This window comes from Psammomys obesus, unplaced genomic scaffold, assembly GCF_907164565.1.
Source record: "Psammomys obesus unplaced genomic scaffold, mPsaObe1.curated_primary_1811, whole genome shotgun sequence".
NCBI classification, from domain to species: domain Eukaryota; kingdom Metazoa; phylum Chordata; class Mammalia; order Rodentia; family Muridae; genus Psammomys; species Psammomys obesus.
Window position 1 is genome coordinate 15242064 of NW_026592510.1, and position 23400 is coordinate 15265463.

Consider the following 23400-nt stretch of genomic DNA (forward strand, 5'->3'; position numbering starts at 1 on the left):
TAATACTAATACTAATACTAATACTAATACTAATACTAATACTAATAATGATGATTCCAGGAACTAAAAAAAAAAAAAAAAAGCCAACCAGCTGTGGTGGCACTCACTTCTAATAGTACTTGGAAGGAAGGTAGAGACAAGAAGATCAAAAGTTCAGGTCTTGTTACACAAATTCAAGGCTATCCTGAGGTATGTGAAACCCTGTCTTAAAAAAAAAAAAAAAATTTAAAAACGAGCAGCAACGTCAGCAGATACTCTGCACACATGTACTCACGCTGAATTCTGAACAACAATGTCTCCTCCTCTGACCCAGGCACCATTATCATTGTTTTTAAAAGCAATGAGCCTATCGATAACAGCAGCGACGCGTGGCTTTTCAGGGTCTGCATCCTGATGAGGCCGAAACCTGGGGGGTGAACACAGTGCTTTGTTAAAAAGTGAAGCGGGCAAAAGAAAAGGAAACTGTTCCCTGTATGCTATGGGTCAAGCAGGAGGGTTTAAATTGGACCAAGGTAAACAAATAAAAAAAATATTAAGATTCAACTTAATTATTTGTAGTTCAAATGCTCAAAACAATTACATTTATTTACATTTAAGTTCCTAGACAAAAATGCTTTCGTGTATTCTTAAACAGTCAATGTAGAGAAGGCCCCTGTAAACAATGCGTACAGGAAAGCACATCAGGTACTCCAATGTGTTTCTGAACATTCTTAAGTCACATGTTACTAATATAAACTCAGTGCAAAAATTAATCATACATCTCAAGGCAAATCTATATGAATTACGTTATTAGATTGTATGCTGTTTATATAGCTTTAGCTAGAAAGACAAATCCAAATTCAATAATAGCTTGGAAATGCCTAAACCTACAAGACCAACTAAATTACTTACTACAAAAACTGAATTCCTCATTTTCGTCACTCAACAACATTTACAAAGACCTTATTGAAAAAGTCAAAAGCTGATTATATAATAACTCGATTCCATAAGCCTATCACCTTACAAAGATAGGAGAAAGAATAAAAGAACAAAACATTTAAAGTGAGAATTAAGAGTTTCAAAATAAGCTCACTGCACTGAGTTTTCCAACTATACAGGAAGGGCCCTCTGCACGATGTTGCTTCTGTATCTCATGGCCTATAACCAGGTGATCACAATGGCAGTGAGAGTGGCACCTTTGTGGAAAGACAACCCAGCCTGGGTGCCTCAGACATAGAAGCTCCACATTCTACAGGAGCCACTACAAGCCCCTGGAGAAGTGAGGTGGGAAGGAGGGAAACAGAAAGGTTCAAGGCACGCAAGTGCCCCTTTACTCAATAAACAATGGGAGGTCAGTGAAGGCAGGTAACCATGGGATCAGATCCCCACCCACCCCAACAGATCATCTTGGGATGACATTTGGCGAACGGACTGTAAGACCATGCAGAGGCTCCTTGTGCGTTTCTGATAGGTGCTGGTGGTGCACACTAGAATGGGGGCATCGGGGATGAGGGCGTGATGTCTACCCGAGGCCAGAGCCCTGACTACCTCAGACTGAAGTGGTAAGAATCTTCACGCCGATATAAACTTTGCCGGCATTGCACTTGCTGTTAAAAAGTTTTGCATAAAGTTGTCACATAAAATCAAACTGGGAGATCTTTGGAAGTGAGAAATGTAATGTTCTACAGCAGTGGTTCTCAATGTCCTAATGCTGCCACCCTATAATACAGTTCCTCATGTTGTGGTGACCCCACGTAAAAAAAAAAAATCATTTCTTTGTTGCTTCATGACTGTAATTTTGCTACTGTTACCAAGTGTAAGGTAAGCACCCAAAGGGGTCACAACCCCACGGGTTGAGGACTGCTATTCTAAATGAAGACACATGGGTAATATAAGGCCTCATGTGACCCCCTCCCCCTGTGGCCACCTCATCCCTTCTGACCTTCTCACTCATCATTTGCACCAAAGTGGTGTCTCTAATTTGAGCGTTTTCATTTGGTATTTAGAAAACACAGGTAGGGGCTGCAGCAATGGCTCAGCAGTCAAGAACATCGGTTCAATTCTCAGGCTCCAGCGGTGGCCCACAACTAATCTATAATTCTAGCCCTACGGGATCTGATAAGCTCTTTTGGTACACAAAGGTGGTATGCAGACATACATACAGGCAAAATATCCAAACACAAAATACAATAAAGTACTTTTTAATTATAAGAAAATAATTAATCATACCAATTTTTATCACCACAATGGTTAGCTTTTTAAATGTTTATTTTATTTATGTATATGTGAGTTTCTGTGGATGTGTGAACCCATAAGCACAGGTGTTCACGGAGGCCAGAAGAGAAAGTCAGATGGATCCCCTGGAGCTGGAGGACCAGGTGGTTGTGAGCGACCCAGCATGGGTGCTGGGAACGAAGCTCCTGGCCTCTGCAAGAGCAGCAAGCACCCTTGACTGCTCAGCCATCTCTCCATCTCTCCAGCCACTCGGTTGCTGATACTGATGAAAACTTGATGGAATCTACAATCATTGTAGAAGCACATGCCCAGGCATGTCCGTGAGAGTGTTTCCAGACTAGGTTAGTCCTAAATGCCAGTGGCACCATTCCACAGACTGGGGTCCTGGGTGGAACTAAAAGAGCAAGCTGATCGCCACCATTCATCTCTCTCTTCGTGATGACTGTGGATTCCGTGTGGCCAGCTGCCCACACTATGCCATCCACTGTGCCTTTCCCACCATGATATCCTTTCTTAAACTGTGAACAAACATAAACCTTCCCCCTGTTAAGTTGCTTCCTGTAAAATATTTGGCCATAGAACTGACAAAAGTAACTAATACAGTCACCTCCCATGATTTAAATGTACTACGTGGTTATAATGCCTTACCCTACCCCTTTTAAAGATTTCTTTAGGAAATGCCCCCCCCCCTTTAAAATGAAGTTCTCTTAAGAATCCCCATCTCTGAATTCCCATTATTGCACATCTTGAAGACACAGAAGGACACTGATCACTAGTGAGTCAGCTTCCTCTCGGAGGAATAGAATGATCTTCTGGATTCCACAAGCCTGGTGTTTGGTTCATAGCCTGATTTATTACTCATTTGTGTTTTGTCATTTTTACTCATGTCTGAGTTGTATGAACACATGGGGGCCTTGTCTACATACCAGTTCACACAAAACGAAACATATACACAGATGCTGAAGGTCTTGTCATTCTCCTTCTATAATTAGCTCTTTACAATTACAAGAGTCTAATTCCTTAGCAGTATGTATGCATTTGAAGACTGGTAAGAGAACCCATGAGGAACAGCTACCATCTTCAAAGTGTGCACTTGTCCACCTAGTAAAGAACTTCAGAAGTCATAATGGGTAGTCCAGTTACAATGTCAAAAGCTTCTTGACTAGATCTACTCCTCCATCCATGTACAGACATATCTGCAAACACATAAAGTATACAATGTGCCTCTGCACACGTGCACACAAGTGTGAAGGAACAAATGCATGTGGAGGCCAGATGTTTCTGTCAGCTGCTTTCTTCAATCACGCTTCACACTCACTGTTTGAGACAGGATCTCTCAGCGGAGCATTGCTTGAGGGTTCAGCTAGACTGTTCAGCAATCCCCAGTGCTCCTCTTATCTCCACCTTCCCCCAGCCTGGCTTTTGGGTGTCGGTCACTAAACTGACATCTCACACTTGTGAAGGAAGCACTGAGCCAGCTGAGCCATCTCCCTCAGACCCATAGAAATTCTTCACAGGCAGAAAAAAAGAGCCAATTGTTTAACCATTTTTCTGGCAAGTTGACAAAGCACGTCTCACTAAAACTACCAATCATAAAAGACTTTTAGAAAGCAGGTATGGCCAGCTTTGGTGGCACCTGCCTATAATCCCAACACTTGGGATGCAGAGGCAGGCAGCGCCCTGTAAGTTTTAGACCCACCAGAATTCCACAGTGAGACTAGTCTTAAACACCCAAACACACACACAGAGACACACACAAACACACAGACACAGAGAGAGACAGAGAAGCAGGGGTAACTTTCCAATAGCAACTTTGCTATTTTGGGCGGGGAGGGGCTAGGCCAGTATGCTGGTTGTTTTTATTGTCAACCTGATAGAAAGCAGAGTAACCTGAGAAGTAGCCTGAACTGAGGAATTTACTAGGTTAGACTAGTCTCTGTGGGGCATTTTCTTGATTGCTAAATGCTGTAGGAGGGCCCAGCCCACTGTGGGTAGGACTATCCCTAGGCAGGTAAGCCTGAACCTATAAGAGGCTGTGTAAGAAAGCAAGCTGAGAGAGCCCAGCCAGTAAGCAACATCATTCCTCTAGGGTCTCCACTTCCTCCCACTTCTGCCTCAAGTACCTGCCACTGCTTCCCTCAGTGTGGATGTAACCTGTTAGCTGAAATAACCCTCTCCTTCTCGAGCTGTTTTGGTCACAGTGTTTTTATCACAGCAATAGGAAGCAAACTAGGACAGCCAATATTTGGGGTTCATAATTTCATTCTCATCTATCTGCTCCTTTTTCCTAAGCTTTCCTCTTTTACCTCTATTTCGGGATGATCACCCAGCAAGGTGCATACAGAACTTTGCGTTTCACGTACGTGGCGGTCCCTTATTGGCCTTCTTAAATTTTCCCTGATCACTGTTCTCAAAGGTTTCATTTGAGGAATCTTGATGCATGATTCACCAAGCGGACTTTCCCAGTTTTCTCCTGACCTCACATCTTAGTAATGTATGGCAAGAATCCTGCCTTGAACATTAAGTCAGATTCATCCATCTCCAGTGTGGCTCCTGCTCTATTCTCTTAACAACTGGGCCCGTCATTCTTCTTTCAAATGTCTAGCAAAAGCCTTTGCAAAACTATCACCCATTCAACCTCATAATCTGGTCAGCAAATATGAAGTATAGAAAAACAGTATGTCTGTAGTTTCCACTGAATATGACGTCAGGTTGCCACATTACCCAGAGCACTTTATTTCCACGAGACATGCTGCTTACTTTGGCTGGCATGCAGCCCAGGAGAGAGCTGCAACCCCGACCCACATCCCAAACATATTATGTGGTTACATGGGACAGTGACACAGTCTGCCGAGAGGCTAACCCGAGGCTACCAGGAAATGAAATGAAAACCAGAGGCAGCTTGATGCTCAACTCTGGGATCATTCCCCTGAAACAAAGCGGTGCAATATCACATTAGAGCACTCACCATACTCTATATGCTTAGGTTTGAGGGATTGACTTGTTTTTCATGAGTCAGTCTTTTTCTCAAATCTGAAACCTTTGGTTAACCCCTCTCTTCTCTTTCTGTTTCTCCTCAAGCTCCCTCTTACGTGAATTTCCACTGTGAAAGAGGAGCAAGGCATCAACTTGCTTGGCATTTCAGAAAGATAAGTGCCTAGGCTTAGGACTAAGACAACAGAGAGATTTCCAAGGACTCTGATATGCGTTTTCAGAACTTCCTCTGCATGTGTTGCCATCAAAAAGAACACCATGCACTTGAATCTGAATGTTCTGCCCTGGGAAGATAAGCTTGAATGTAAACTCAAGAGGCAGCCTTACCTTGCACTGTTATCCAAGCAGAGGTACTCCCTTGGGTCGGAGGCACTGGAGTTGGTTGTTTTGACGCCTTTATCAACAAATAAACCAGCCTGAAATACACAACAATGAGCTAAAATGAACACAGATCCTAACGTATATCCACATGCATAGCGAGATGTGAAAATACTTTTCAGCTTATCATTTTACCTAAAGCTGGGAATGGGGCTGGAAGCAGGGGAATCATAAAGCATAGGTCCCGTGAAAAGCAACAGTTTTCCTGGATATTTGTAGCTTCTCCATTTGGACATCCAACAAACATTTATTTATTTATATGCTTAGTGGTTTACGTGTTAATTAGCAAGTAAAATACATCCCCTGCTCTTACTGATATACACTGTAAGGGGAAGCATGCAATTAAACAGCTACAGTCCAATACAACAAGCACAGCATGAGAACAGGGAAGCAGGAGACACCAGTGGCAAAAAGGCACTGAGATGAAGCTTCCTCGGGACTGGGGAAAGATTCCAGACATGTGTCCTACATGATGCCAAAATCATCAGAATGGGTAGGATTTGACAGAGCAGAATGGGTTAGGGGTGAGCATGAAGCAGTTGAAGATGCCAGAGAATAGTACTCACAGGAGGAGTCTATACCAAAAGAGTCTAGGGGGGAGAGTCCGCATGCAATATTTGTGAACAAGTTCTGAATAGATTAACAAGAATAAGGGAGGGGGTAGAGAAGGGATGAGCACACGTCAGGCCATGCAGATTAATACTTTCAGATTTAATTTTCTTACAGCTATTGAGATAAGTGTGTGTTATCATGACATATGATGCCAAGAATTAATTAGAGATAGTTTCCATAACATAAATATAACTTTTTAAATGTTTGCTGAAGATATAAGACATGGGGGTCTGAAAAAAAGCTTCAAAAGCAATACTATAAAGAAGAAAAAAAATACTGCAACTAAAGATGGATTGAACTGGGCAGAATACATGAAGTAGGAGATGCTATCAATCATTCAGAAACAAAATGAAATGAGTCAGTGTTCTGGCAAGGTGAGAGTGATGGTAAGGTATAACTGATAAAATATCTGGGGCCAAAAGAGAAGCTTAGATTGTTTGATTACGTAAAACATGGAATTAACCAATTGCCTAATCTACTAAAGTAGAAATAGAAAAGCGGGGCAAGCATAAAAGGAAGGATTTTCATTTTGGATGTTTTTAATGTCTCCATAAAACACTGAAGTTTAACTCAGTAAGCAGCCACTTGAACATGGCTGACCTGGGCTAGATGAAGACTCAGGAAGCCTCAACAAGAAAGCTGCAGAGATTGGTCAAGTGTGCATTTGTGTGACGAGTGATCCCAAAAAAGGTTCAATTTCCTTTAGGTTCAAAATACTCTGTATAATCATTCCCAATTTTAACAGATTTAAACCTTATTTTACCTTGTAATACTCTTATAATTAATGAGATAAGTGAATATGTTCATAGCGTATGACAGCAAAACTTAATTCAAGATAGTTTTTATATCACAAATAGAATTTTTAAAAATTGAAGATTTTTTTTTTTCCCTTTGAGATGCTGCTTTCCAAATATTAGCCTTAGTTGATTACCCATTTCATGGCACTCACATTTTTCTTCTCTCAGTTCAAGTAATTCGAAACCTTTCCTAACACTCGGATTTGCATGTTTGAGTGTGGGGTGTATGAACCTGTATGCACAGCATGGAGGTCGGAGAACACATCAGCTGTCCTGTCTATCATTCCTCACCATGTTCTTTTGAGGCAGGATCTCTCGTTGAACCTAGAACTAGGCTAATAGCCAGCAAGCCCCAGGAAGCCCTGTCTCTGCCTGAAATGACTCTAGAGTTTCAGGAGGACACAGCCATATCCAGCTTCTTGCACAGGTGCTTGGATCCTAACTCAGGTCCCCATGCTTGCATAACAAGCATCTTGCCTTCTAAACCATCTCTATAGCCGCAACACTTAGGTTTTCAAAGGCTCCTTTGATGGTCATGCATGGAACTGTTAACCAAAGTCTGATTTGAGTCATATCACAGGAAAAGATCAAATGATTACATATACAATAGAAAAATTAAAGAGACTTGTGAGAAGGAAATGAACCAAAAATATTCATCATGATGGAAGGGCGGGGTGAGTGACAAATACCACAGAAACTGTAGTCTCTGAATGACCTTTAGGTGACTTAAATTAAGGGAAATGTTCTTAAACAGTATTTCACCATTTAAATACTTGGTAGTAGTAAATGGCCAAAGGGTATTCAACCAGCACTGTGGAGAAAAGCAGGGAAGTAAAGCAGGAGTCCTACCCAGACACATATCCTCTAACATGCATGATCCCAGAAACCTGACACTGAAGACAGGAGGGCGAGGAAGAGGAAAGGAGGGCAGACAGGTGGGCAGGTGGGCAGCAAGAACAAGACAGATGAGGCTTGACCATCAAGTCTATGATAGATTTAAACAGATCATACACACACAAGCAAGTGTATGTTGTGCCTTGGGATAATGTAATTAGACCAGCCCTTGCCAGATGTTGGCCCTAGACTAGGGGTACCAGCCACCAGAACCCTGATCTGCTCATCACAAAATACTCCTCTGTCACAGCAACACAAAGAGGATGAAGGATGGGCACAATAGTCAAACCCACCCTGTGTATCTATAGGCACTTCATTCAGAGCCTACCTTAAAATTGGAATGAACCCTGTTGTTATAAAATATTCCCAGTGGAGTGAGTTCTGGTTTCTCCAGGAGTTGCAACCCACTGGATTCCCCAGTTGGTTCCTTGTGGAATAAATACCATATTCCAGCATCCTGCAAGTGAAAGGGCAAGGGCATTAAAAACACTATTTTTTTAATGTACAAAAAACAGGTTTCGTTATTACATTTTCATACATATATATCACTATGCCTCACTCATATTTATCCCATCCACCTCCCCGAAGCTCCTCCTCATCCCCATTTTCCCCCATGAACATTTATCCTCTGCTTGGATAGTATACACAGACACACATATATATATAAGTACAATCCAGATTCTTTAATGTGTAGTATTTTTCTTTCCTGTTTCCCTTCCTTGTCCCCACTTCCTTCTTCCCACAATAGATTCCCTCTTCCCAACTCCTTTGATCCCCCTCTTAATTTCATGTCATATATACATATATTTGTATTACATCCAGATTCTGAATATGAGAGAAAATACGCAGCATTGACTTTCATGTATATAAAGCCTCAGTTTTTATGAAGCCACCATGTGAAACTCTCTCATAAAACACTCTGCAACAAATGTTTTCCATTGTTTTGAAGTTCAGAATTGAATGCAAAAAGTTGCCCATGTAATATGGCATCCCCCAAGCAATTACATCTGGTTATTTTTCAAAGCAAATACAATTTCGCTTACAGGATTGGACAAAAGACATAGCTGGCAAATACACAAACCCAGCTTTCCCATCATTACATAGTCTGAAATGATATGCAGACAGAGAGCCCTGCTTGCCTTCTGTGTGACCAGGACAGCACAGACTTTAGGCAATATGGTTTTTCATGTTTACCTCCAAACCTGATCAATAGATGAGTCATGCCTATTAAACAACTGTCTGCTGGCAGACAGAGCTCACTGGCTTCTTTCAAACAACTCCAATGCCCTTCCTGTTCTCAGGCAAGTTTGTGCCAAAGTGTGTGTGGTGGGGGTGGGAACACCACATGTATGAATCAGGGTGCTGTCTCTCAGTGTGGACCCTGTCTGTTCGCCTGCAGGACTCCTGGCCCTCACAGGACAGAACAGTTCAGAAGTTTCTGACATAACTTGAGACAGGAAAACAGAAGTAAAAGTCCTTGACTCCATTCCCATTTTTTATTTTGTAACTGAATTAATAATTAGCTCAATGTGAAGGACAGCTTCACACTATGGAATGTTGATAAAGCAGCCTTTTAAAACTGGGACATGCAGTGTGAAAATATGAATTGGTTCAAAGTCAGCATGTGTTTATACAGTGCCTGATACATACTTTGTGGAGTATGACTACTGTCACATAATCATGGTCTAATGGGTAAAAAGATAATTAAAATATGACATACCCTGTTAGCTGTTACTCAAATCCTTTAGGGACACAGAGGAGACACGGAGCATGCAAAGTGGACATGCCTACACACCCAAATAACTGTAATGTCAACATTTTTCCATGATCAAAGTTTACAAACGGGTCTTCATAAAACAAACTATTCTGAAAAAACCGTTGGCCACCTCAACCTTTTGGATGCAATTCAGACAGCAGAAGAAAACATAAAGGGGCTGGGGAAGGCTTGACACCACACCCCTGCAAGCAGAGGGCAGAGCCAGCCCTCCCAAGATGTCACGATGATGAAGGATGGGGGCGCACGGGAACACAGCAGCTGTCCACTGTCAGGCGCTGTCAGGCACTGTCACGTCTAATCAGGTAAGGGCAGCATCATAAATGGCAATGCCTCGGTACAATGAAAACAGCTTTGCCTACTCTGGGAAGTAGCAGCAGCAGCAGCAAGCAGTGTTGCAGGCTTGCCTCTCTGTCCTAACAAATGCTAATTTGACTGAAGCAGGTTTTCTAGAGAAAAGAGAAAAACTTCAAGAATGACCAGAAGACCATGCATGAGAAACATTCAGTATTCTTGCTCAAAACTGGAAGGGCATCTCATAACACTGCCCTAACCTTTTAGGGACTATTAGCGTCTATTCTCTGTAGTCTGAGCTTCTGGCAAAGCAAAGGGGAAGCAGTGTTCTGACTCCTGGCTTGCCTCTCTGTCCTAACCTTCCAATAAGAAATGGTGAAAATAAAGCCACACAAGCTCCTTAGATACTCAAGGAAGAACAAGTGAATAGAAATCTAAATCATCCCATGTCCATTGTCTGCCCAGTCAAATGGCAATCTTCAAATGTCAGAGTCCTTCAAGCTATGTTTCATGTTTTAAGGACAATCACAGGTGTAGATTCAATGGTTACCCAAGGGTGCCTGTGTTTTGGTTTCCTTAAGGAAATGCTCGCTTCAGGTCTCCTCTTACATATTTCTCAGAAATCATATTACACATCTCTGACCTTCTTTGAACAACTGTGATACGTATATATAGCTATTCAGGTTACTGTGTGTTCACAGACCTGCACTGTAATTTTCAACATAGTTACACTCTTGATAGCATCATTAAAAATTCATATATATAAATCAATAATTTTGAACTATGCTCAACTTTAAGAAAAAATTACCCCATATTTATCCATAAGACAATTTCTATCACTTAAAAATAAACTGTTTGTTTCTCTTAGAAACTGTTCTCCTGTGTGTTTATATGCCTATTTGCCTGTCTTACAACAGAAAAAGAGGATCCTGATAAGAGACCTGATAAGCTAGGGTCAGATGGCAGGGGAGGAGGACTCCCCCTCTCAATAGAATAGGGGAAGGGGCTAGGCAGGAAGAGGGAGGGAAGGTGGGACCAAGAAGAGATGAGGGAGGAGACTACAATCTAGGTATAAAATAAATTGTAAAAAAATAAAAATTAAATTAAAAAAAAAAGACATGTTGGCAGCTCTACAGAGCTGGACTGACTGCCATAGACTTCCTCTGGAGAGGGTATGTAACACAGTGATGATTTGTGTCTCTATATGTTAGGTGAGAGGCATTTTGCAAATTCTCTCTTTACTCACAGAGGGTATCATGGGTGCTTCAAACTTCCTGTGTACCAAATTTTAGTTGTACTGTGTTTCCTCCTATACATACTAGTGATAACATAAGAACATCAGAATTTTAAAAACATAGTATAATAAAAGCTAACTGAATGTTAACTGAGGTTTTAGCTGCTTTATCAAGGTGTCCCTAAATGTAACTAATCCCTGCTCTTAAAAAAAAGATGTGGTCCTTGGCCAGAATGACACAGTATTCTACACACTGACTCATTTCCATAAAGACATGGAAAACCTTTCCTCGTTCTTCAGCATGAGAGATGGAATTGATGTGTTGCTTATCCAAAGATATAAACATGAGAAGCCAGAAAGGTCATACAGCACACACTAATAATCCATCCCGATGACAGCATTATCCTAGAGACGGCTCACCTCTGCTCCATCATTGGCTGTCTGTCTACACTCACGGCACTTAACTGGCAAGGCTTTACCAGAACCATCTATCTCCGTTACCTCCTGCTCTCAATGAGGCAAGCAGTACCAGAAAACAGTAGCATGCTTAGGCTTCAGGGCACGCATGACATCACACCCATGTAAGCCAGAGTCGTCACAAGCGTGAGGATCCCCAAAAAAGTGTGGTTTACCTGTGAGCCTGCAGCTGCATTGTTGATCAGATGGTTGTTGGGGTGGGCAATCCAGAAAGTGGAAACGGCCCTGCAAGGCAGTGTTGAAGGTGACTTAAATCATTCTTCACACACACACATACACACACACACACAAACAAACAAACAAAAACCTGTCAACCTTTTAAACACAGCCAGGTGTAGGGATGCACACCTGTCCTCCCAAGACTTGCAAGGCTGAAGTAGGTAGATTCCTATCAGGATGACAATAGGGCTAGCCTGAGCTACACCCTGTGGACCAGGACAGCCAGGGCTGTACAGCAAGACCTTGTCTGAGAAACAGAATGAAACAAACCCAGTCCTCCCCCTTAACTCCCTACCCTACCCTGTTCTTCTGCCCCCAAAATCCAATCTGTGATTTTCTTTGTTTCATATTTATTTCTCATTAGAAGTTAGTCCCATGGTTTCCAAAAAGTCAAAAGCCTTGACCACCACACAGCTCCCCATGTCCACTAGTTACTCACATACAGTCTGCAGTGGGCACAGGGACGTAGTTTCCAAACACCCCATCACGCATCATGGTGCACATGGAGCTGTTCCTGTCCGTGGGGAGCAGAGTGCCTGGCTTGGTCAGAAGCCCCAGGTTATGGAACAAGACATTTCTCTGTTCAATACCGTCTTCCAGAAAGAAGCAATGCCCTAGTGTGTCGAACCCAATGGTGTCTTTGATCTGCAGAAATGTAAGAGCATAAGGTCACCGGACACAAGGCTGCTCGAAGTTTCTGTGAGAAGTGATCATAACATAATTTAGATGATTAAAAAAAGACTAGGTTTCCACAGACAGAAGACTGGAATCTTCAGTATGAGCAGGTTAAGCACAGCGTGTGATCAAACAGTGCAACACGGAGGAGTCATGAGAATGAAGGAGAGCAAACATCTCGGTGACATCTGCTGCAGGTCAGCACAGTGTGGGGCTACTTACTAGCAAGCCATTGGTCCCATGCACGGTGATGCACCGTGAGAAGCTGTGATGGATAGAAAGGCCATCCACAGACGCCGGCTGTCTGTATCCTCCTTTAGAGTCCACGTCTCCACACAAGTGAAAATGCACAGGATAGCGTCCCAGCTGCTGCTGGCCCATGTGCTTCAGTTCCACATAGGAAAGATGGACTGAAGTAAAGTTCTTCTCTATCTACAGGACAGGAGAGAAGTGACGATGTTACCAAAGCAGAAGGTGTCTGCGGGGAAAACATGCAACAAACAGCATTGTGGGAGTGGGGGAGATGGATGGATTGATGAAATGTCTGCTGTGCGAACATAAGGACTAGACCCCAATCTACAGCCCCACGTGAAGAGCTAAGGGAGGGAAGTCCATGTCTGTGATCCCAGTCCTGAAGAGGCAGATACAGACAGATTCGTGGGGCCGCTGGCCAGCCAGTCTAGCCTAACTGGTCAGTCTTAGGTCCCAATGAGATCCTGTCTCAAAGTCAACGTGGACAACTCCTGAGGGACAACCCTCAAGGATGACTTCTGACCTCCACATACATGCAACACGTGCGCACACATACATACATACATACACACACACACACACACACACACACACACACACACACACGCGCGCGCGCGCGCATATACATGCACCTTCACCCACACACAAACATACCAATAAAATAAGAACATTTCTTTTTTTGTGTTTTAGCCGAGCCTCACTTAATAATTCAGCACTTTGGGGGCTAGAGCTGTAGCTCACTAATAGTGTTTGATTGGCTTGTGTGAGGCCGCCCAGTTTGATTCCCAGCACTGCAAAAAAGGGGGAAACAATAGTAAATGCTTCTTTATATAGACACATGTTTCAAAGAGCCAGGGCACTAACTTCTTATCATAAATAAATATGAAACAAGGAAAACCACAAACTGGATTTGGGGGATGGGAAAACAAGGTAGAGTAGGGAGTTAAGGGGGAGGACTGGGTTTGTTTCGTTTTGTTTGTCAGACAAGGCCTTGCTATGCAGCCCTGGCTGGCCTGGTCCTCAGTATGTAGCTCAAGCCGGCCTCCTTGTCATCCTGATAGGAATCCACCTACCTCAGCCTGTCATCCTGGCTTTGTTTCGTTCAAATATGGATAAGACTCAACAATGTAAATAAGGCTACAGCATCATAAAATTACTGCTAAACTAAAAATATCAGAATCTGAAGATGCACCATAACCACAGACCATCCTCCACAGTAAAAAAGACCAAAATTCTAACTTTGCTATATGGTACACACTACTTTTGCAGCATAATGAAGCCAAGATAATTATTAAATCAGGTCAGAGGCTGTCTACATTTTGGTAATTCAGAGTCTTTTGTTTCTATGCCCTCCAGCACAGCTGGATAGCTACTTATTTCTAAATCCTTACCAGTGTTTATTCTGTGAAAGTGCTCTTTAAAAATTCTCCTATGGGGGGAGGGGGGAGGAAATCCCTGTGATACAAGGTTGGAACACTCTCTTCAAGCACTGGGTTTTTCAATCACATAACTGAAAATAAAGCAGGAATGCCACACCAGCATTTCTGAAGCATAGCTAACAACCAAAGGCCACCCAACACAAAAAGAGATCTCAGACATTCTGTGGATCAGACCCAATAACTGGGTACAGAGAATACCACCAACCATACGGTAACTGCTCCTTACTGTCCAGGATAAAATTCTAGACACAGTAATTTTTATCGAATCAGATTTGGATTGTGCATACCAGTACTGTCTACCCTTTGGTACTATTGGGTTCTGCAGTAGCCAAGAGATCCTAAGAAACTGCAAGCATGGATATCAAAGTCATCATGGTACTCTCTGTGTGACTAGGTTCTTCCTGGTGTATCGAGTTAATAATTTATCACAGAATAATTCTTAAATGGATGAACTACAATCCAAGCTACCTAAAAGCACAACTTTCTTCTTATTTGTGTGTGTGAGACAGGGCCACACACATCCCAGCCCAATACAGTAGTCAAAGCTAGCCTTGAAATCCTTGATGCTGCTAATTCAGCCTCCGGAGTTCTGGGATTATAGGTGTATACCATCACACCTTGCTCTCTTTTAGTTTTTTTTTTAACACATTTTTTATATTTAAAAAAAAATACTATGTCTTCTTTTCAACATCCATATAAATACAGATAACATACATACATACACACACACCTAATTCTGCCATAAAAAGTTCCTTAGCAACTTAAAAACTAGCAACTTAAAAACTAGATTTCAAAGAAATCATCAAATCCTTTTGCCCACCATGACATGTCCCCCGAAAGTGTCATAATCGAAGAACTGGCATTGATTTTCAGCATAGCATGAATCCTCCATTTCTCCTTGTATTACAATGTTCCGGGTGAGAATTCCAATCTCAGCTCTCATGTCTATCCCATCTATGATCTCACCGACATGCAGGAACTGGGGGGTCTCTGGTGATATGGATAAAGGAAGGATAATGTGAGAACAAAGAGAAGAAAGTATGAAACCATCCATAAGGGCATTCTTCCTCACTGACCAATCTCACGACATCATCTAACACCTCAGGATAACAGACTCCCAGAAGCAGGGATCTTAAAGACTGTCTATTCTAACTGTCCACCCACAGCCTCACCTCCTGCTGCTCATCTCATCCCCAGGCGGGGTCAAAGGGTCAGAGAGCTCGAAACACCCTCCTTAGTGTCCTTCCATAGTTGACTCTAAACACCTGGGAGTTGCCTAACACTTTCTCGCTTGTTCTTGGCCTCATTCTGCAGCCACCCCATAGACATATGAAGAACCAAATGCCAGAAAGTCTTAGAAACAAATGCATTTTCAGCTCTTGTTATGGTGTGTCACATTGGGCTTCTATTTCAAAGTAAGTGATCAACATCTGCACACTAACCAATGGAAATTTCATCTTTTCCTTCCCGATTACTGTCCTTTTGTTGTTGTTTGGTTGGTTTCGGTTTTGTTTTTTGAGATAGGGTTTCTCTGTGGAGTCCTGGATGTCCTGAAACACTTTGTACCCAGGTTGGCCTCAAGTTCACAGAGATCTGTCTGCCTCTGCTTGCCAGTGCTGAGATTAAAGGCATGCATCACCCCCACCACCCCCCCAGCTACTGCTTACTCTCTTTTAAATGTCTACCTTTCCTGGAAGCTTACAAGCAGCTTAAAAGCAGTTTATTTTCTCCCTCGGATGTTTTTCTGTTAAACTCAGGAAGGAAGGAGAGTGGGACTTTCCACCGATAGTAATGATGGATGGTATCATTGTAACTTGGGATTTTCCTTTTTGTTTGTTTGTTTATTTATTTATTTTTGCATATGCCTGCTATTGGCAAAAGAAAGAAAAGTAGAAAGCTGAATAAAGGGGGAAAATATCAACTCTAAGCTAAGTGTTCTACTTAACATTCTACTAAAGCACAAAAAATTGAAGCTTCAACATTCTTTACTCAAAAATAAGCAAGTACTTCTTGAAGAGTGTAGCTCTTCATTCTTGGCAGTACAGTATAATCAGAGCACAAGAACAAGAAAGCAATGTGAATGAAATGGTGTGCTGAAGCCCACAGGGAAAACACGTAGGGGCTTTAGGTAGGACCAGTGAGCAGAGCTGGGGGCAGACATGAGTACCTGGCAGATGGCAGCCACTCTCTCCTGTCACAGCTCATAGTAAGAGGCTCTAGGAGCTGCTCTGTTCCAAAACCTGCATACCTCATCAATACAGGAGAAGATAAAGTCTAATGAAAGTACCTTATTCGGTTCTATTTTAAATATGACTAAAGATCCCTTTTATTAGCCAAGCATGTAGGAACTAAAAAAATACTTTCTTTACTTATAAGAGAATAAGATTTAAAAAAAAAACAAAAAACTATTAGTTGTTAGGCAAGTTTACTATTATCTGACACTAAAAAATTAGTAAGAAACTAGAGTGGATTTTAGGAAACCAGTTTGCCTAGTCCTCACCTTTTCCTTTAACAAGGAAATAGAGATAGAGGAGCACTAACCACCTGTCAGGGCTCACTAGTAGCAGGACCACTGCCTGGGAGGATAGCTTTCTGTGCACCACCCTCTGGAATCTAGCGTCCAGTGCTCTCCCCACTAAGACCCTCAGCTGTGTCCACGCTGATAAGGGAGTGATCTGGAGAAAAGACTGCAGGAATCGAATGCCAAGAAAGAGTGTGTTTCTGAAGAACAGTGAGTAGTGCGATACCTTTAACTTTGACCTGAAAACGGCTGCACTCAGGGCAGGGGAGAAGGGTAAACTCCTCTGCTTGGTACATGGAGTAGTCTGTGCTTGCAACCACAATTTGGTCTCCAGCTTCCCAACTGCTGACGTCATCTAACAGGTGAAGCTTCACACCATCTGCAATCTCCACCCGAAAACCTGAAAGGGAGATTCCTAAACAAACAAACAAACAAACAAACAGGCATTAACAAAAGTTTTTTCTTAAATAAATGAATACACATCCCCTGATTTGCAAATCAAAAACTAAAATAAACACAGTTCGGTGATTTCTTCCTACTGCTAATGATGTGCTAGTCATTTGTTTCTGAATGATGAAAGCAAAATAGGGATTCTGTGCCCCACAGAAAGAGAGCCCATGCACAGTAGGCATGATACAAGTTGTTGCATCAATGAAGTATCCTTAAAAATTCTATAGATTCTCACACACTGACATCCTTTACTTAGTCATTTCAGTACAAAAACTGTGCCCTGCCCTCCAAAATTCATATGTATCAGGAACATATCACACTTGAACAGAAGTGGCCAGACAAAGAAGAGGTGTGAAATAGACGCCCAGAGGCTTGATTTGGTCCACATCACCAGACGCAAAAGAACATTAGTGCACAGATCATCTTTGTGTTAGGAATGAGAGTATACTGCAAAACAGGCCTCATTTCTCTCTCATCACCTCTCTTGGTTCTATATCGTAGAAGGGCAAAACATGCTCTGCACTCGTTGCCTGGGATGCATGTCCACTCTTGTTCACCAAACAAATTACTATCTACCTGTTCATAAAATGTTAGGGAGTTGCTGGGGAAGAAGCTCAGTGAGTAGGACACAAGCCTAGCACATGCCAATGCCTGGATCTGGTCACCCAGCACCTCAATCTGAAGTCACTAGAAGTCTTTGAAGATGTCTGCAACATCCTTGCCGGAAGTAAGTAACCTCTGCTGTGGGCTGAGCAAGCACTGGTGCTATCTATACCTTCCTCATCCGTGCAAGGAGCATCAGTGAAGGCAGCAGGATAGGACCCCTCGTCTACTCACTACTCTCTCTCTTCTGTACACTGCAGGTCACAGGTGTCTGCCAAGGGCATAATTATAGCTGGTCTGATACCGCCCTGTGACCTCCAAGTACATGACTGTGACCTGTCTACCTTGGCTCCTTTGGAGGATGACGTAAACTATGAAAAGCTCTGACTACTAATAGGTGGTAAGGAGATTTGAGTGAGAATGGCCCCTGTGTGCTCACACATCCTAGTTGGTGGAACTGTTTGGGAACAATTAGGAGGAGATGTGGAGGAGATGTGTTATGGACTTAGAGGTTTCAAAAGCCTGTACCATTACCAGGTAGCTCGCTCTGCCTCAGGGTTGTCTCAAGATGTGAGCTCTTAGCTACTGCTCCAGCCTGGCTGCCTGGTTGCTTCCATGCTCCTCACCATCATGGTCATAGACCAGAACTCTCTGAAACCGTGAGCCCCAGAGTGATCACTTTACTTTTATAATTTCCCTTGGCCATAGTTAACTGTTATTTGTAACAATTAGAAAATGACTAAGACAGGCATTCTCTCCAAATATTGTCTTTAAAAGTCAAAGCCGGTGCTTAATCAGGTTCCTAATCAATAAAGAGCTAATCCAGCTTCTCTCTAGCTTACACTTTCATTTGTTTGTTGCATTCAATGCAGTGTTGAAGCATTCATTATTCCTACAATATTTGTGGTTTAAAAAAAATGTCATGCGCAAACAGGTGATCTCAGGGAAATGTAAATGGAATAGAAGACAGCTACTTTACAAGATTCAATAGATAAGGAAAATCATCCACTTTAAAGATCTGTGCTGAATAAATGTTTCTCCAGCATTATCCCTACAAGTAAGATGATGCTGACTTGAATGATCTGAAGAATATATGTACTTGAGTTGGGAGGATAAAAAGACAGAAGAATAAATAAAAAGACAAAAATAAATAAGACAAATGAAAATAAATAAAAAGACAAAAGAACAAAAAAAAAAAGAAAGAAAGAAAGAAACGTGGGAACAGGAATAACATGGATGGTTTCATAGTCATAGTCAACTGCTCAGATAACACCTAACCTGGCCAAGCCCTGGAGTCTGTTCCTGGAGACTAATCTGTACCGCCCTGTGTATTTTCTATAAAGAATATATGTGTACCCATACGTGCAAAACACAAACACACATACATGTACCTAGAAAAATGTGTATACTCTCAGTACGTTTCTTGGACTCATATTATTAAAACTCCAGCAATTATAATAGATTTTTGTTTGTAACATATTTTCATCATTCACAATGAAATTGTAAACTACCTTCCAAAAATAAAAATAGGCATTTTAAGAACAAACAAATCATTAGAACAACAAATCATTACCCCAAATTTGAGGTTTTATTAAATAAAACCCCATAGAAGGGAACAATGAGGAAATATTAAATTATTTCACATTAAATTTCAATACTTTCTTTTTCAAGGTATGCTACCAAATAAATACATTTTGATTTAAAAGGTCATTAGAACTTATTTCTCTTAAAAAAAAATAATAAAAGTCAGAAAAGACTTGAGAACACGTTAGTGTTTAATAATTCCTCAACGATAATCTCTTCCCAGCACTCCTCACTCAAGTCTGAAAGGAAGTAAGCTCTGTCTCTTGCTTCCGACAGAGAATTTCCGCCCCTTCCAGAAAGCAGGAAGCCCATGTCAGGCAGCAAAGTTCCCTTTTCCAGAAATGAGCAGCCAGTGTGACAGGGAAATAAAGGCCCTCACACAGGAAAGGCTGACTCAATGTCCAGCTGCAGTCGCCTCCTGCCTGGAACTTTCCTAAGGAGAGGACCATTGAACACATGTAGCACCAAACTCTAGCCAGGACTCCTACTTAGCACCTGTGCCTGAGACAACTGTGGAGGCCGAAAACAGGCCATCTTATCTATCCACCATAGTCACCACTTCCTCTCCTAAACCCACATTGCTTAGGAGTAACACATGAAATATCCTTGAAACATCTCAGAGATTCCATTTATTTGTTTTTTTAATATTTTTATTTTACATATATGGGTGTTTTGCCTGCATATATGTGCAATGACTAAACAGGCAAGAAGAGACCACGAGATCCTCTGGAACTGGAGTTATAGACAATTGCACATTGCCATGTGGGTGCCGATAACTGAACCTTCAGGTCCTATGGAAGAGCATCAGAGCTTTTAATCACTGAGCAAGGGCTCCCGCTCTCCCACCCCACCAACTATTGGTTTTAAAGCAGAACATAGTATTTAATCACAATCATGCAAAAGGTTTTATTATAACCCAAGTCCTGTTTGCAGCAGCATTGGCATATATTCAGTATCTACATGCATGAATATATGTATGTCATATACGTTCTATATGCTCAAATATCTACAATGACAGAAACTTCACATATGATACGTATGGCATCCTTAGCTAGCGTTTCTCTTCTTATCCTCATTCTTCAAATGAGAAGACTGAGGTTTATGAAGTGAATCAACTTCACATTTATGATCAAAAGGTAAAAGAACCAGGACAGAATCCCAGGTATTCTGTCCAAATTAATAAACAACTAGTTCCCTACAGTGATGAACAGATAAGAGTAAAGCACTTAATTTGCTCAGCACACATTAATTTGGGTATCACACTTGCTTGGAAAAGACAAACACAGATAGGAAGGAGCCAATCCAAAACTAATGTGAAAAAAGCTCTGGCAGCAAGTAGGTGAATTAAGAAACCCCACAGTTAGACACTCCCTAAATACACAATGCTAAGCACTGGTCAAACAAATCACAGCAGCCTGGGCTATTCAATGAATTACAGGCAAGTCTGGGCTACAGAACGAGAGTCTGTTTAAAGAAAAGCAAAATTTCTTTAAGGATTACAATAAAAACTTATACTGAAGAAATTTTAAAGAGTCGGGAGACTAGAAAGATGGCTCAGCAGGAAAAACAGCACTTGCCATCAAACCTCATGACCTGAGTCTGATCCCTGGGTACCAGATGGTGGAAGAAAAAGACCAACTCTCAGCTGTCTTCTGACCTCTACACTCATGCTGCATATGCACTGTCCACACACATGCACACAAGAATGAATTAATGAATGAATGAATGAATATAATAAAAAAATTTAAATATAACTGCCTTAGGAGCTTGAGAGATGGCTCAGCAGTTAACAGCGTGTGTTGATTTGTATGATGCCTGGGCTTAGTTCCCAGCGCCTACACGGTAGTTCACAACCACCTGTAACTCCAGTTCCAGGATATCTGACGTCTCTAGCACCCTCAAGCACCGTGTACATATTTATTGGGTGTGCACACATACGCACAGGCGTTCATACACTCACATGATACAGAAACAAACAAAGCCCTTTGCTCTTAAAAACAACTGATTTAGGAAAAACAGATCAAAAAGTAGAAAACAAGGAACAGATAACATTTTAAAATCCTATAATATTGTGAGCTGGAAAAAAAATCTCTGAAAACATGGTCAAAATTAATTTTTATTTTGTATTGCTTCTGTATTTCCCATTTTTCCATAAGATAAATATTTATGTAGATTATCAGGACAAGACAACATGATAATATGGGACAGAACTAAGTAACAAGGTGAGGATTTTTGTTTTGCTCTGCATGTGGCCAAAGGTAGCATTTGCTGGCACATCTGCCTAAAAGAACCTAAGCACATCATTACGTTGAGTCACAAGCACTCACATGGCTTTACTGGTCAAAGCCAAGGACTGAAACCATTTTCTTTACTTATCCTAATGACTTTTCTGTTGCTCTAATAAAATTCCCTAACAAGAGCAATGTGGGGAGAGGTTGGGTTTCTCTCACAGTTTGAGGGTACACTCCACTATGGTGAGGAAGACAAGGTAGCAGGGACACAGGCCACCGGTCACACTGTGCCCGCATGCGGAGAAAGAGAGAAAGATGGATCCCAGGCTTAGTGTACTTTCTCCTTTTTATACTGGACAGGGAAGGTGCCACCCACAGTGGGAAGGTCTCACTTTAATAAACCTTGCAAGATAATTCCTCATCCACCCACATGTCTGAGTAGAACTCATGAAGCTGACAAGCAAGGCTGACCAGCACACTACTTAATCAGACATTATGACTCAGCATCAAGAACACAGTCCAAGGCATGTTGCCCAAACTAAAATAGATCAGTAGCTACTCTAGATTTCTTAAGTCAACAAGACCAGTTTAGTAGGGAAATCATTTTCAAATTCAACCAGCCAACAAATCCACCAAGAAAGACTGACGTTTGGACACAGTAATGCCCTACAGCCATCTGTCATAGAGTTGAAACCACCTTGGCCTACCTACCTTCAATCCATTCACTATAGGCTGTCACAGAGAACTTCTGACCATCCAAGGTATAAAATTCTCCTTGAGCCAGGGCCTTCCCGCCAGTACTATGGTTCTCATAGTTTTTCACAGACTCATTGCAGGAAGAACTTCCACCATCGATGACACCAACTAAAGCCCAAGCTTGCCTATAAGGGAAAAACAGCAAGCACATCTGGTTATTTGTCATAGGCATGACCCAGATCTCAGACACGGATATGGTGGTAGGCTGGTGTTCAACATCTGTATTTCATTTTTCACTTTTCCCATGAGCCTGCAGTTCTAGGCTTTTGTTAAAAGTAGCTGACCGCAAGGAAGCAAATGCACCTGATTTTCAAAAACTTGCTTCTCCAGCTCTCTCACAGGTGAAAGAATGATGACTAGCTCTAGTTAATCACGGACTTCCTGGACACATCACACACATGAGCATGTGTCACTCTAACCATAAATCCCTCATGTCTCCTAAAATGACTGTCCTCTGCTCTCTTGTAGTGTTTGGTAGTTCTTTTTTTTTTTTTTCAGACCAGGTCCGGGGTAAGCAAAGCTAGCTCTGAATGTATGACGTAGTGAAGAGTATGATCTTAAATTCCTGACCCTCTGGCCTCCACAGCCACAGTGCTGGGACTGCCGTCATACCTAGCTTTTTACTTTGTTTTATTTTTGTTAGGCTGCTTTCATTATACTACTAACAATAGAAAACATGGCCTAAAAACCTTAAAAGTTAGGGCTGGGGATCAAGGAGGGTACCTGAATGTACAGGTAGATCAACTCAACACTGAGTTAAATAGTGGCTCCCAACCCTTGAAGGAAAAACTGTTAAGTCGGTTCTCTGGTGCACTCCCCTACCAGCACAGCCTGAGAATCAGAGGATCAAAGAATCCACATATTCCCCAGTGATGCTAAATGATGCTACTACTATGCCTACTCTGAGAAGAACCCTTAGAGTCTAGGGAGAGGGCTTAGTCAGTGGAGAACCTTCTGGAAAAGCATAAAGCCCTCAGTTTCCCAGCACCTCATAAAAGGGAG

At 41.9% G+C, this 23400-nt stretch overlaps 1 protein-coding gene across 3 annotated transcripts in view; it reads right to left on the reverse strand.

Moving 5' to 3' along the window:
* The window catches only part of Cemip2 (cell migration inducing hyaluronidase 2), a 78163-nt gene that overhangs the window by 32917 nt on the left and 21846 nt on the right, over positions 1-23400 (reverse strand). For all 3 annotated transcript variants that reach the window (XM_055613936.1, XM_055613935.1, XM_055613937.1), the window contains 9 exons: positions 22354-22523; positions 17001-17189; positions 15074-15243; positions 12785-12994; positions 12327-12532; positions 11824-11893; positions 8218-8346; positions 5536-5624; positions 275-406 (listed from right to left, as the gene is read on the reverse strand). In XM_055613936.1, the coding sequence (XP_055469911.1) occupies positions 275-406; positions 5536-5624; positions 8218-8346; positions 11824-11893; positions 12327-12532; positions 12785-12994; positions 15074-15243; positions 17001-17189; positions 22354-22523 (1365 nt within the window). The remainder of the gene's footprint in view (positions 1-274; positions 407-5535; positions 5625-8217; positions 8347-11823; positions 11894-12326; positions 12533-12784; positions 12995-15073; positions 15244-17000; positions 17190-22353; positions 22524-23400) is intronic.